This window comes from Periplaneta americana, chromosome 2 (assembly GCF_040183065.1).
Source record: "Periplaneta americana isolate PAMFEO1 chromosome 2, P.americana_PAMFEO1_priV1, whole genome shotgun sequence".
In the NCBI taxonomy this organism is placed as follows: domain Eukaryota; kingdom Metazoa; phylum Arthropoda; class Insecta; order Blattodea; family Blattidae; genus Periplaneta; species Periplaneta americana.
In genome coordinates, this window is record NC_091118.1 from 34,015,692 (window position 1) to 34,031,981 (window position 16,290).

Below are 16,290 nucleotides of genomic sequence, written 5' to 3' on the forward strand. Positions count from 1 at the left end.
TGTAAACATTCTTTGTATTTTGTGAAAATAATGTATGTTATACTGCACCATGCAAGTAACATGTTTCATAGTTGATTTTTTTCTTAAGACTTGCATTACAGGTGATTTAATAAATTCCCAATTTCTTTTATAGGACAAAATTTGTTTACATTTTTATAAATAGAACATTTCCATGTTGAAAGGAACTAAGTCCAGTGACGTGTTTTCTAGATTAGAAAGATTATAATGACCGTGCGAATATTTTTAAGAGTCTAAACTAATTCTGTATGCCTATATTTTATGTGCACAGATTATTCACAAAACAGTTTTTTTTTCGATTATCTCAAACTTTAAAAAGTGGACTTGGTTCCTTTCAACAATAACCGATTCAATTTTTAATTAGGCAGGCAAAAAAGGCACAATAATCTTTGAATAAGGTATTAGCTATCAATTTTAAAAAGGAATAATATATTTTAGCAATAAATTTAAATTCTATCAATATAACTCACGTATTTAATTCGTAGGTGACACATGTTGACTTATAAAAGACTTTTCTCGTGATTAACTGTCTTTTCACAAACCTTACATAACAAAACTGTTCCATCGGTATGAAAACACATGGACACCAAATTCATTAACGTAAACATGAAGTTTACTTTTCAATGGTTTACTGAATTTAGGCATTCTAGCTAACCGATCTTATACCTTCTGTCACCCGACAATAACTGACTGTTCCTCACTCAAATTTCTTTCTCCTACAATAATAAACATGTATAGAACAAAATTGTAACAATAAGAGTTGAAAATATGAAAGCAAACAATTGAAAATGCTACGTGACAACTTCTACGAGAACGAGCTTAATATTTACAATTACAAAGCTGATTGTAGGTATCGTGAAGACATGACAATATTATATTTGTAACTGTGGATTGTCGATCATTATTCAAATTACACCAATAGCATTAAAGCACGATTATTAGCAGATGAAGCACCGTAAACTGGGGTTACTTTGAACACAGAGGAAATTTTGAACATTTTTTTCAGAAAATCATATTTAGGTTTCTACATGCTGCACTTGTTACAGATGGATGTAAATTTGGTATGATAATGATTTTATGATAATTTACCTCCATCTATAACAAGTGCAGCATGTAGAAACCTAAATATGATTTTCTGAAAAAATGTTCAAAGTTTCCTCTATGTTCAAAGTAATCCCAGTTTACGGCGCCGAAATAAATTACTTTTATTTACTATTCTTAGTAAAATTAGTCATTGTTTCAAATATTTAATTTTCATACACATTACAATTAATTAGAAAATTACAAATAAACAAGAAATATTGCTTTACAATGACAAAAAAGGCATTTATTAGTAAGAAACACCTTAAAAAGGCAAAATAAAAATTGGCTCTATCACTTTGATTTATTCCAAATCACATTTATATGTATGCAAATAATGATTTACACTCACCCAGTAAAAATGGCATTTTGCCAAACATCCGGGCTCTAATAATAATAATAATAATAATAATAATAATAATAATAATAATAATAATAATAATAATGATAATAATAATCATCATCATCATCAATCATCATATCGCATAGACCAGCCTCCTATGGCGCACCCTGGGCAACGACTCTATCGGTAAATTGGTCTACACAACTGGTTTCATATGAGTGAATGACGAAAAATCAAGTACCCGTCATTAACAAAAAAAAAAAAATCTTTCCCACTCTACGGAGTTCAGAGCCTTCGACAAGCAAGTTTAACAATGAAGACCTCCCTCAAAGAACGTAGTATATTAACGGCTTTTGCATATGATATGCAACGTTCTTTGAGGGCGGTCTTCAAATATCTACGTATAATTTTCTTTTAGAGATTCTTTCTCTCCAACTGCAAGACGAATATCAAGTAACCGCAGAGCCAGGTAATTGCGCAGTGGACCAGCGTTCAAATTCCGATAGGTACACAATTTGACACGGAAAATGGTCGCTCTCCTGTAGCGTGAATTTGTTGTTCGGGTAAACGCGCGGTTCACACGGGGAAATATTACGCATCGAGGTCCGAGGATGAAGTCAAGTCGTAGCAGTGACGTATCTGTAGTCACGAAAGGACATATTCCCTACGTAGCCTTTATAGCTTAGCGACAGAGTTCTTTTTTCTCATTCCAAAGGCAGGGCTTCGAATATCTGTATGTAAAATGCATTCGAGTAAACAAGGCGGACACGATGATTCCCATACTATTCCGAGGTGGAATACAGAAACGACAACGAGAATGGAAATATTATAAAATAAATGTATTTAAATGTGAGCACTCACAATTAATGAGAAACTTACCGGAGCCCTGGAACGGGAACGTGAAAGTTAATTGTGGATGCTCACATTTAAATACATTTTAACAATATTCCCGTTCTTGTTCTCATTGTTTCCGTTCCTGGTTTATTGTGGACCAGTCTTTAGTCTCTGAACCAGTGTTGCCAACTCGATTCTTAAAAATCCGCTGTGAAGCAGTGCAGAAACCGCTAAATTGCTATATTGTCAATTTAAAATTATATTATTTTACCGCGGTGAGTGCTAAAAATACCCGCTAAATCCCTAAATCAGCAATACAAATTTCATAAATTTTACCCGCTAAACTAACGCCGAAAAACGCTAGATTTAGCGGGAAAACCGCTGAATTGGCGCCACTGCTCTGAACAGCGACTAATTTCCGTGTCAAAGAGTGTACAATTGAAACCAGAGGACAATGACGATTTTTTAATTGGTTATTTAACGACGCTGTATCAACTACGAGGTTATTTAGCGTCGGTGAGATTGGTGATAGCGAGATGGTATTTGGCGAGATGAGACCGAGGATTCGCCATAGATTACATGGCATTCACCTCACGGTGCACGGTTGGGAAAAACCTCGGAAAAAACCCAACCAGCGGGGATCGAACCCGCGCCCGAGCGCAACTTCAGACCGGCAGGCAAGCGCCTTAACAGACTGAGCCACGCCGGTGGCTATGACGATCTTGGGGGTGGTTTACTCACACAAGCAAACGATCAGGCAAGTAACATATACTTGTTCCAATTTATTGCACGTAAAGTGATACATTCACGGAATTTAATGCTTTTTGAACCTCTAGTTCACTATAGGCTAATACTGGCAAATTATTTTCCTTTTCAATTACAACGCTCCAGTGTTTAATTAAGACCATGCTTCCTTTTTCTTTTGGAGAATAATGGCCACCTCTCCTACCAGTAGACACGTCACAATGATCGAAATCTACAAATTCCACGCAAAGCAATTGCGTGACGATCTCAATAAACATGTCACCAGCGAGGCGTAACATCTCCACACTTTACAGTACATCAGCGACAAACGATATGAAGCCCGTGAACTGAATTCAGGCCTCGCGATGATTTCTCGCATACAATTTGTAACCTTATAGAAAAAACAGATCAACTAAAGACATTGTAAAATGTGTATTCTCCTTTTCCGCTGTGATTATGCGATAGTTAGCGTACAAGTTTAAAGTTATGTGGAATTCATGGTCGTGTGTTCAAATCCCGCTTAAAACGTAGATGTATGTCCGTTGTTAATGTTATGGTTTGCATTGTTTTACAAGAAAATTTCATAGTATTAGAATGAATTCCCATTCAAAGTTTGTGTACGGCTGTATTTACTATCACAATGTCATCATCATCATCATCATCATCATCATCATGACTTCGTTGAATTGCCACACGCAGCATGCTATCAGGTTGCCGATGTACAGTAGTATAGAGGAGGTCAGCGACCGCCCGGTCTCGTAGTATAAGCAGTTCATGTTAAGAGTTGTGACCGGTCCAAATAGAGCAGCAACAGCTAATGTATACCTATGTAAGCACTTGTTTTTGCATTACTGTGGTTGGAATAGTCAAAGCTTAACATTTGTTCAGTGCAGACAAGAATTCAATCAAACATACTACAATGAGAGTGTTGCTGTTCCAAATAATTGCCCCTGGAATACCCTTACCCCCGCAGCCAGTCTTGACCCGTTGGGGAACGTGGTTGGATACTGTTAATTATGCAGAACATTACGGCAAAATAATGGAGGCAATTGATGCATTGGATAGCATAGACAGTTCCGCTGTTGCAGCTATAAAACCATTGCCTTCTGAACAGCTATTGGAAGATATTGTCCATTGATTCTAATTTTAAATTCGTGTCCAAAAGTATCATCTTGTTAGAATCGTCTAAGCTACAACTCTCATAAGCTCTTAATATAGTGGATAAAGTATCACAAACCGTTATCCAAAATAACAATTCACTAATTTCAGAAAAAGTGAAATGTAAGTTGAGAAACATTATTGCTAAAAATTCTGCCTATTCACAACTTCGTATTATAAATGATGTACCATCAGGTCACGACAAGACATCTGAAGTTGGTGTACTAAAAAGTAGTGATTTCCGTTCTTCAAATATGTACGTATTACATCGTGTGATGTTGAACGTACATTTTCCCAAAATAAAAACTGTTCAAGTGACCATCGGAGGAGGTTACTTTGCAGTCGCTCAAAATGTACGTAACTCTTCACTGCACTGCACATATTCAAGGACGATGCGAGTATATTACATTAAATTTTAACAGTTAATATATCTCACTGCAAAATAATTGTGTATTTACATGTTTAGACATTTCCTACTTCAAAGATCATTCATTATATTTCTTGAATGCAGGATACAGGTTTTATTGTAACCGCAGTATACTGCTCAGTGTTTACATCAGAGGCATACTCCATCCTTTGCACGGCCCCTTCTCATACAATCTATACTGCGTGCGCAGTAAACCTTGCGATTCTCGTGGCAATTCCACGATGTCTCATCATCATCATCATCATCATCATCATCATCATCATCATCATCATCATCATCATCATCATCATCATCATCTTTTCCGGTTTAGGTCATTTGACCTATTTCGTATGTTCAAGTAATGCGGAAACGATGTTGATCCTTCCACTTGTTGATGGTGGGCCTCGATCCCGATGGCTTGATGTTTGATACCTATATGCCAGATGTATAATTTTATTGATTTTTTATTTTCTGTCCATTCTTTGGACATGGGTTTTCCAATTCTCTTGATAAAGCTGTATGTTTTCTACTGTTATTTACTTTTAATGCTAACTAATATTTGAAATTTTCAGGCTATTAATCGTGGTAGTGCAGTTTCTTTTGCTCCGTATCATAAATTAACTATTCGATCAATGTTTCGGAAATAGGCCACTATTGGTTCCATCTTAAAAGAAAATCAAGAAAGACCAGGGTTGCCATACGTCCCGGTTCTCCGGGATTGTCACCACTACTGTGTCCACTGTCCCGGTGTCCCGACAAATTCGTTCGGTACGGTCAGATGTCCCGATTTTGAGTTGGTTTACAGCTTCTTTGTATTTTAAGGTTACTATAATATACTGTATCTATTGTGTGATTTAGCTGAACTTCTTGAAAACTTTAAATAGAAGTGATATAATGATATAGAAGAGAGACTGACTTACCTAAAAACAAAAACAGCGCAACTTTCAGAATTTGAAGTATTAGGTCAGTTTGTTTGCTTGAAAATCTTTGTGACTACAAACTTGGGTGTTCATGAATGGAAAGCGGAAAGATTCAAGACAAGTGGCTTAAATTTTTTGAGACTGTAAGCCATATAGAACAGTATTCAGAATTATTGCACAACTGTCAGTATATTTTCGCTGTGCCTGCTCACAATGCAAAGTCTGAACGCAAAATTTCTCTGATGGCAGCTAAAAACCAATTTTTGCACAATGAGCTGGTGTTTTAATTATATGTCCCGGTTTTAGTTTAAATTTTATGGCAACCCTGGAAAAGACTAATTATTAGTTAGTTCGGTCTAGTGCTTATTCCGCTAAAATACACTTGTTTATTAAAGTAATGCATGTTAAATGTAGTTCTATAACAAGAAATATGAAATCAATGTTTAATTTCGAAATCCTTTCGTATAAATACTGGAAACCGCTTCTGTATCTGGAATTATGGCTAACAGAGTTCTGAGTAGAACTCACATAACCTACTTTCCTAGAAAATATTGATTGTAGTCACTTCCAAACAGATGGCAACAAATTAAATGTTTTGTTAACAACTTGTTACTATAGCAATCCACAAACAATGACTCCCTTTCGTTTAATCTCATACAGAAGTGAGTAAACATCTGGCGGCACGTGAAAACCGTGGTTCCGCTTAATTGGAGGCCCGAAGTCTTACCGACGCCAGTGTACTGAGCGTGTATGTTTATGTATTGTCGAGAAAAATTCAGATACTGATCTAAAAGGACGAAATGTGGTCTTATAATAACCGATTTTGGTGTACATTTTCGGATTACAGTTAATGATGTGAAAAGAGTTATAGCAACACCAAATTGCACGATGCTCAGAGATTCTTCCCACTTCTCCTAAGTTGCTCCGGTAGTTCAGAGCGTAAAAGCTGAATCTTTACTGGAGGGATCTCAAGTTTAGAGATAAATCTGACTTATTTAGGTCTATAATAATTTTAGTATCATTACGTCTGTTTACAGCGACTTATACTGAACTACTAGACGGATTTTGTTCATATTCAGCATCTAAGCCTACTAGTAAATTTATCAGGGAATGCTGTTCATGAAATATAATAATTCTAGTACTAGGCTGTCTGTGTGCAGCGATTTCTACTAAACTATTGGACGGATTTTGTTCATATTCAATATCTACAAGTCAATTTATCAGGGAATGATGTACATGAAATATAATAATTTTAGTACTAGTCTGTCTGTGTACAGCAATTTATACTAAACTATTGGACGGATTTTGTTCATATTCAATATCTACGGGTCAATTTATTAGAGAATGATGTACCTATATAGTACGATTCTGTCTGTGTACAGCGATTTGTACTCAACTGTTGGGCGAATATCGTTCATTTTTAATATCTACGAGTCATTTTTTTATCAGGAAATGATGTACCTACATGAAATATAATATTTTAGTACTAGTCTGTCTGTGTACAACGATTTCTGCTAAACTATTGCGCGCAGATTTTGTTCACATTCAGTATCTACGAGTCAATTTATCCTGGAATGAAGCAACAAAATGTAACGAAAAGTTACAATTGTTCGGATCAAATTTCTGCACATTTAAAGGACAAAACTAAAATTCTTTCAATAATTTATTATCATAATACACTACTCTCTTAAACTGACTGAGCATATTGGAAATTTAATCAACGGTTTTCCCAAAACACACTATGAAATGTTTCATATAAAACAATTTTTATTTCCAAAGGAAGTACAACCCAGCAAAATTGCATTAAACTTTTTTTTTTAAATATCTCAAACAATAACCCCCTGAAATTGATGACATTACTTACGGTTCACCATATATACAGGGTGATTCATGATTCACGAGGATTTACCGTCCATTACGGAGCTTATTTCCGAAGGCTTTCTGAGCAAAAAATGTCATATAAACATTTGACCTAACCTCAATATTTTCAGAGCTACACTAATTTGAAGTTGTTTGTAAAATACCATTATTCTTGAGTTTTAACGGTAAAAGAATATTGCAGATAAAGAATGAACCATTCAGGAGTATCAACTCACATTCATATAAAATTGTGATTAATGAGTAAGAAAATGTAATTTTGTAGTTAAAAATCGGAAAAAAAAAAAAAATTCTACGAATCAACTATGGAATTCACAACACATTTTTAGCTTCAGAATACTAGCTAATTAAAGAAATGATACTCCTGAATAGTTCATTCTTTATCTGCAATATTCTTTTACCGTTAAAACTCAAGAATAATGGTATTTTACAAACAACGTCAAACTAGTGTAGCTCTGAAAATATTGAGGTTAGGTCAAATGTTTATATGACATTTTTTGCTCAGAAAGCCTTCGGAAATAAGCTCCGTAATGGACGGTAAATCCTCATGAGTCATGAATCACCCTGTATATATAGTGAACCGCAAGTAATGTCATCAATTTCAGGGGGGTTATTGTTTGAGATATTTTAAACAAAAAAGTTTAATGCAGATTTGCTGGGTTGTACTTCCTTTGGAAATAAAAATTATTTTATATGAAACATTTCATAGTATGTTTTGGGAAAACCATTGATTAAATTTCCAATATGCTCAGTCGATTTAAGAGAGCAATGTATTGTGATAATAAATGATTGAAAGAATTTTAGTTTTGTCCTTTAAATATTGTAAGTGACGGTAAATTCTCGTAAATCAACCTGTACATCAATACAAGCTTACGCAACGTTGTGGTCCTCCCTAATACTTATCAAGTTCTAAAATAAATGAATAAATTAATGTGTAAGCAAATAAATGACTGAATGAATGGAATAAAATAATAAAATAAAATAAATAATTACAAAATAAATAAATAAAATAAAAATAACCAAATAAATAAACAAAAAATCTCTAGGAACAAATTACATTTGTGCGAGATCGTGCGTATTTGCTTGGTTTCCGCACAAAATCAATCCGCGGTAAGTCTAAAATTCCACATTCAGTATTCCCAACCGAACACACATAACAATTTCCCTCTTCTTACCGCTTAAGTGACATAATGATTTTACTGCTTTAGGCTTTAAAATATTATTTTTAGAGACGTTCAATATAGTAATAATTATAAATTGGAAACTTACCACTGCAATTTCACCTACATTGCACTGTTAATTATTGTTTTTAAATATTTGCAAAAATTAAGTAAACTCTACAACTCCACTGAAGTTACTGCATTTCGTGATGCATGTAACATTAAGGAAGCCGTTTGTTTTAAGTCCGCATTTATAGACTGGGGGGAAAAAAAGACAGACGTATAACACGGCCTGCTGGAGTATAGTAAACACAGAAAACATTTTAAAGCAACAATGTTGAAGGTATATATATATATATATATATATATATATATATATATATATATATATATATATATTGCAAATTTGCCGTCATTGAACAGAAACCAAGATGGAGATTTCATTGGAACTAATTAGAAATTCCTCTTTCAGGTATGTAATAAACGATCTTCGCACAAAATAATGTACGATACACGAGCGGTATGTTTTCTTTCAATTCTCGGAAATTAAAAAAGCTCAACTACGTTTCGCTTTTTCAAACTTTTCCTCGAACATGAAAACTTCAACATACCGCTCTTGTAACGCATATTACTATAACATGACAAGGTAATTTATATGCAGGTGATAAACTTTTGATTTACAAAAAGAAAGTAAACCAAATTCTCGAAAGATACAGTATAAAAATATATACCTCCAAAATAAATCACAAATTAAGCGTGTGTTTATGTGAGCAGAACATTTACAGTGAAATTAAAATAGGGAAATAAGGTTTGATCCACTCAGAATTTGTACAAACTATTAAAGCAAAACATATTTTTAGACCTGAAAATACTCACCACTTCCGGGGCGTTGATAACTCCTGTGTTGTAGCCAAACTGCAGCATGCCCAGCACTGCAGCAAGGATTGCGTACGACAGGAAGAACGTCAGTCCCTGCAAAACGTCACAGCACTGTTACCATCACAAAATGTCAGCAGAAAAAACAACAGCACTCTACAACTAGTACGGCGAACACCGAGCAGGCGAGCTGACAGTGGTTCTGCTATCAAGAGAGAAGTTGAATTTTGTCAGTTATCAGGTATGACAGGTACGTTGAGTCGATAAGCTGACGGTCATCACTCCATATGCTGTCCACGGCCAATGTTACTTACCTCATTTTATTATACTTCAACAGCCACAGGATGAATATTATTGGACAACATCTTGACGAACTATCAAAGAAAATTGAGTCAGATCTTCAGATAAAAGATAAAAGATAAAGGTATCCCCGTAACATGCCATGAAGGCACTTGGGGGCATGGAGGTAGAGCCCCATGCTTTCCATGACCAGATAGCTGTCAAAAAACTAAAAATCAAATTTTCAGAGAACTATAAAAATACTCCTGAAAAATTTTCAGAAAGGTATAAAAAATATTGAGTTAGATGTTTGGAAAGCCGTCAAAAACTTCATATTCATGTCTTAAGAAAGCTGCCAAAACCTTTGGGAGAGATCTTCATGAACCTGTCAAAAACATGCCAGCTCAGATCTTCAAAAATGTGTAAAAACAACCGTTGTCAGATCTTCAAAACTTGTCAAAAACTTCCGAGCTAAGTCTTAAAAATTCTCATCATTTTTAAACGCGAACAATATTTGTAGTTGCAAGAAATTTATATTTGCAGGAGATTATAGTTTTCTAATAATGTACTGCGATTTGACTTCGCCCATGTTTTATAATAACTGAAGGGGTGAGATTGATATAGTCCTAAGCCACAAAGACAAAATTTTATAGGGGAGCGTGTTAAAGATTTATAATCCAATGCTATTAGGTGCGGTATCATAATTTCTTCAGCGTATACTTACGTCATTTGTTGAGTTCAGGTTATAATATTTTAATAGTAGCTTCCCCATATATGTAAGAAATGAACTCGCACAAAAACAATTTTTGATAAAAGTGTGGCTTTGGACTATCTCATTCTTACCCCTTCAAACAGACTGTATCTTCGTAGTCGTATCGTCCAAGATCTACAAAATAATGGATTTATTATGAAGGTGGAACTTGACCGCAATGCTAAAATGCTGGAACCATGAAATCATAATACACAGTTCATAAATCAAGGCATCATCACAACTTTTCACCGCGAAAGCCTGAAAGCAAGATTTGTATTGTCATGTTTCACGCACAAACTTACAAACAAAGTATATTTTCACACAAAGCTTGATAGGTACTGATAATTCATGGTTACAATTACACCATAGTAGAACACATATCCTGCACCAGAGAGATGAAGTTCGTATGTCACCAAGTAAACAGGACACTGCATTACACAAAATTAAAAAATGACAAGAGATTATCCCAACATGAAAACAAGATATTTTAATGAAAATCGAAACAAATCATACAGTTCCAACAGTAGATGCCACATCTAGATTAAAGACACAGACTTTTGTTCTGAAATACTTTTCAGGAAGTGCAGTCATCACGTTTCTTTACTTACGTATCAATTAAACATTCTACGTAAACAACGGTCGATCATATTATACCTAAATCGTTCACTTTCCTACATTAATTACAGTTTTATTATAATTGTCAAGACACAACATTACGACTTTTCACATATATTTAAAGAATATTTATCGCACATAACAAAAAGGAATGTCTTAGAACTATGTTTGAATTATATCTAGGGTGAACCGTAACTAATGTCATTAATTTCAGGAGGCTAATCTTTGAGATATTTCAAACAAAAAGGTCTGAAACTATTTTGCTTGTGTTTGCTTTCTTTTGGAGATAAAAATTCTTTCATATGAACTATTTCATAACGTGTTTTTGGTAAGCCATTAATGTAATTCCTAATATGCTCACCCAATTTAAGACAGCACTATATTATGATAATAAATGATTGAAAGAATTTTAGCTCTGTCCTTTAAATGTGCAGAAATTTGATCGCAACAAATGTAACATTGAAAATTCCTGTTCAGAACGAAAAGTTACACTAATTGTTCGGATCAAATTTCTGCACATTTGAAGGATAAAACTAAATTGTTTAATCATTTATCATCATAATACACTGCTCTTTTAAATTGATTGAGCATATTGGGAATTAAATCAATGGCTTTCCCAAAACACGCTATGAAATGTTTCATATAAAACAATTTTTATCTCCAAAAGGAAGTAAAAACGAGCAAAATTGTATTACACTTTTCTGTTTGAAATATATCAAAAAATAATCCTCTGAAATTTAATGACTACTTACGGTTTATCCTGTATTTACTTTAATAAAACTGCGTCGATGTTATTATAATATTAAACATAAAGAACAATGAAAACAAGCCTCAAATAGATTCCTCTGTTGACTTAACCATCAGACTAGGGTCGCTGTTAATGCAAAACCTCCAATTAATGCATGGTCAAGGAACCTAAGAATGTGCGCTAAGGTGTGATTTTGTTTGGAAGTTCATTTTGGTGGCGACAAGAAAAAACGCAAAGCGTCAAGAAGACAACTATCTCTTTACGAATGTTTGCTGTTACCATGGTTATGGGATACACTTGGCTTTATAAAAGCCTTTTTGTTCTTGCTTGGTGGTCAGTCAGTCTTTCTATTTGATACTGGCTTGTGTTTTTTTAATTCAACATGTTTATTGTTTACTATTCAGTGACGTTTACTTTTATGTTAGTGCGGTTCAAATCCGCGTCGTTCTGAATATACACATTTGGAACTCAAGAGAGGTACACCTCATGATGAAAATTATAAAAATTATATTAATTATCATCGTCTACGTCTTTAACTTTATACTAGTTATTTTATAATAGAGCGCTAAATATTTTCTCCCGAAGTGAAAATCGTATGGTATCTCTACAGGGTGTCCCAAAACTCACTGACAAACTTTGACAGATGGTTCTACACAAAAATAATGAAAAACTTTATATGAAAGTTATGTTCAAAATTGTATATTGTTAAGTGCAATTACACCATTTGGTATTTGCTGATACAACACATGTTGCACATCCACTTTCTCCGATAAACTTTTGGAGCTGAAGCAAACTTATAATGAAAAACGTTTAAATAAATAGATGTCAAAATCTGAGGCGTTTCCGAGTTAGTCCTGTCTATGAATGTGTATACTTTATGTATGCATGTTCCAAAACATACGTTGGAAATATTCACAGGAAAGGTTTAACTTCGCTTCCTGATTAATATACTACTACCGTCCTCTGACGACGTTTTTCTGTACCCGAAGAAGAAAATATGATACATGCTGCATGTTGAAACACCGGTACATATTCACTATCATCTTTATCACACTGTTCATGTAAAATGAATAAGCAACGGCTAACCGTTACATGGCCCCTCTATTCACCGGATCTCAATGCAGTGGGTTTCTTCTTGTGAGAACATGTAAAGTATGGTTTATGCTATATCAAGGAGTAATATGGAAATTTTGCAACAACGGATTGATTGTTGAAACGTATACAACCACTTAGCAAACGCTTGGGATATTACAGAGCATACAACGGTCAATGCAGAACCGTACCTAGGCCTGTATTGGCAGATGGGTGGCATGCATTTTGAATGTCTGCTCTGGAACATGCTATGCAAGTTATGAAAGTTCATCAAAAGAAATTTAACTCAGAAACACTTCAGCATGAAACACTGCGCATTTCGACCATTTTTCATTACGTTTTAATGTAGAACCACTTCCCACAATACATGTGCAATGCAATGTATCTTCTTTCATCTGTAAAATGGGACATTATCCTTATAACATGCGATTTAAGCACAGGGTAATATGAATTTCCTTCATCATTTTTTAAATGTACAACCCTTCTCCTTAAATTGTTTGAGAAAGTATATGTCCAACATGTTTCCCCCCTCTTAGTTTTGCCATTATTAGCCCCGACTCTAGAGCGTGGCTCAGTTGCGCTAGTGTCGAGAAGAGCAGACCACGCAGCGAGTGTGCAATATATGTTGTACGCATAAAATTGTTTTTACATCATACGATTTACGAAGTTTTATATAAAATTTCCTAATTTTTTAATGTAGAACCTCATCCAAAGTTTGTCGAGGAAATACTAAGTATAAAATGGGACATTACTCAAAGACCATTAAACTTTTGACAGATTTATATGAACGTTCCACTTTTCAAAAATGTATTATCACAGTGTCCCGCGCCATGGCGTCGCGGTCTAAGGCATCCTGCCTAGGACTCGCGTTACGGAATGAGCGCTGGTTCGAGTCCTCATGGGGGAAGAAATTTTCTCATGAAATTTCGACTAGTGTATGGGACCGGTGCCCACCCAGCATCGTGATGCACTTGGGGAGCTACGATAGGTAGCGAAATCCGGTTGCGAATACCAGCTATAACGGCTGGGGGGATCATCGTGCTAACCACACGATACCTCCATTCTGGTTGGATGATCGTCCACCTCTGCTTCGGCATGTGGGCGTGAGGCCAGCAGCCGGCTGGTCGGTCTAGGCCCTTCACGGGCTGTAGCGCCATGGACTATTTATTATTATCACAGTTAAAGTCTGTCACAAAAAGTTTAGGAGAACTTTCGTCATGTTTATCCGTAGAACCATGTCCCAAAGAATGCTGAAGAACATGAACAAAATGATGTACAGTAAAATCAAGCACTACTCTTACACTACGCGATTTTGGACATAGCTTTATATGAACTTTTAAATCTTTTTATGAAGAAGCACTTTCCAAAGTTTATCGGAGAAAGTAAGTGTGCATGTTGCACGTATAAATGGTGCATTGCTCTTACACGATGCAATTTTGGACACGGATTTACTCTACATATGAAGTTTCCCATTTTCGTCTGTAAAAGCGCCTTCCAAATGTTACCAAAAGAAGTACATGTAGGGCCTACAACGTATGTTATGTGTAAAAAGTGACATTGTTCTTATACCATGAAATTCTGGAAATAGATTTACTGTGTATCAACTTTCTTACTATTTTCGTCTGTAGAACCACTTCCCAAAGTTAACCAGAGGAAATACATATACGATATGTTATATGCGTAAGTGGGATATTGCTCTTACATTTTACACACACACTCACAGACATGAATTTTTCTCACATAATACATATATTTTCATTTTTAATATATAGTAGCATACCCAAAAGTTTTTCAGAAAAAGTATATGTGCAACACGATGGTGTATATATCAAATGGGTCTTTGCTCGAACACCATGAGACTTTGGACAAAGGTTTTTATGAACTTCCTTATTATTTTTGCATGTACAACTACCTTCTAAAGTTTTCTGGAGGAAGTACATGTGCAACATATGTTACATACGTAACATGGGACACTGCTTTTATACCATGGGATTTCGGGCATAGTTTTGTTGTGTGGAACTACTCCATAAAGGAACTCTTTGGGGAGACACTGTATGTGTGTATATATATGTATATACAGGGTGATTCACGAGGATTTAGTCCACACCTGTGGAGTAACGGTCAGCGCGTCTGGCTGCGAAACCAGGTGGCCCGGGTTCGAATCCCGGTCGGGGCAAGTTACCTGGTTGAGGTTTTTTCCGGGGTTTTCCCTCAACCCAATACGAGCAAATGCTGGGTAACTTTCGGTGCTGGACCCCAGACTCATTTCACCGGCATTATCACCTTCATATCATTCAGACGCTAAATAACCTAGATGTTGATACAGCGTCGTAAAATAACCCAATAAAAAAAACGAGGATTTACCGTCCTTTACGGAGCTTATTTCCGAAGACATTCTAAGCAAAAAATGTCATACAAACATGGGTTCTATTCTCAACACTTACAGAGTTACGTTTCGTTATTGGAACGCATTGCTGTGGACGCGTGATCTTGGTCAGCGTGCAGTCAGCAGCCAGCGCGAGCGCCACGGTAATCAAAGATAGCCGTATGCAGTTACGTAGAGCGACGAGTGCCGTTCACAAGCGTGCGGCCAAGTGTACTCAAGCGGACGGCGACATTTCTTAAAATGTGTTGTAAACTCTCCAAGACTGTAAATTGGGATGCAAAGCTGAACTGCAAATAATTAAGTCGGTGAAGGTGGTGTGATTTGTAATAATTGTTGTGATAAGTGAATACGAATAATGTAATCTTCTAGTTAAAAATAGAAAAAGATGTCTGTACGAAGCAACTAAGGAGTCCACAGCACATTTTTAGGTTCATAATACTTGAATTAAAGAAATTATATTTCTGAATGGTTAATTCTCTCTCTCTCTCTCTCTCTCTCTCTCTCCCTTAGTTTAACCTCTCCCTTTTAGGTTCATTTACACGACCCACGCCACACGGGCCTTACAGGGCCGCGACCTGTCGGGAGAGGAATTAGTCTATGGATCACATACATACTTTTTTGACTACACAAGGACATGGAGGGTCTCCCCGGTCGAGGGATCAGCTCATTGCCAGGGCCACCTCCGATACAACACAAACATTTAAGACATTACACAGCTTTCACTCACACATATGAAAGGATTAAGGGAAGGATCGCTGTCCATGGCCGGACTTTCAAGAGGTACAATCCCGGCATTTGCCTGGAAATAACTGAGGAAACCATGAAAAACCTGTTAGGATTGCCGGCCCCTGGGATCGAACCCCGGACCGCCCTCTACCACTCCGCTAGCCCGCTCTGTGGTTAATTCTCTATTTGTATTATCCTTTTACCTTCAAATTAAAGAAAAAACTTATTTTATAAACAACTTTAAATTAGTATAACTCTGAAAATATTGAGAATAGG

General features: G+C 35.8%; 1 protein-coding gene across 22 annotated transcripts in view; it reads right to left on the bottom strand.

The window, feature by feature from the left end:
• Positions 1 to 16,290, bottom strand: part of Glut1 (Glucose transporter 1) — a 122,584-nt gene that overhangs the window by 62,955 nt on the left and 43,339 nt on the right. For all 22 annotated transcript variants that reach the window (XR_011330006.1, XR_011330005.1, XM_069814966.1 and 19 more), the window contains one exon: positions 9,418 to 9,513. Coding sequence is in view for 20 of the 22 variants with exons in the window: in XM_069814966.1 (XP_069671067.1) it covers positions 9,418 to 9,513 (96 nt within the window). In the remaining 2 variants the exon portion in view is untranslated. The remainder of the gene's footprint in view (positions 1 to 9,417; positions 9,514 to 16,290) is intronic.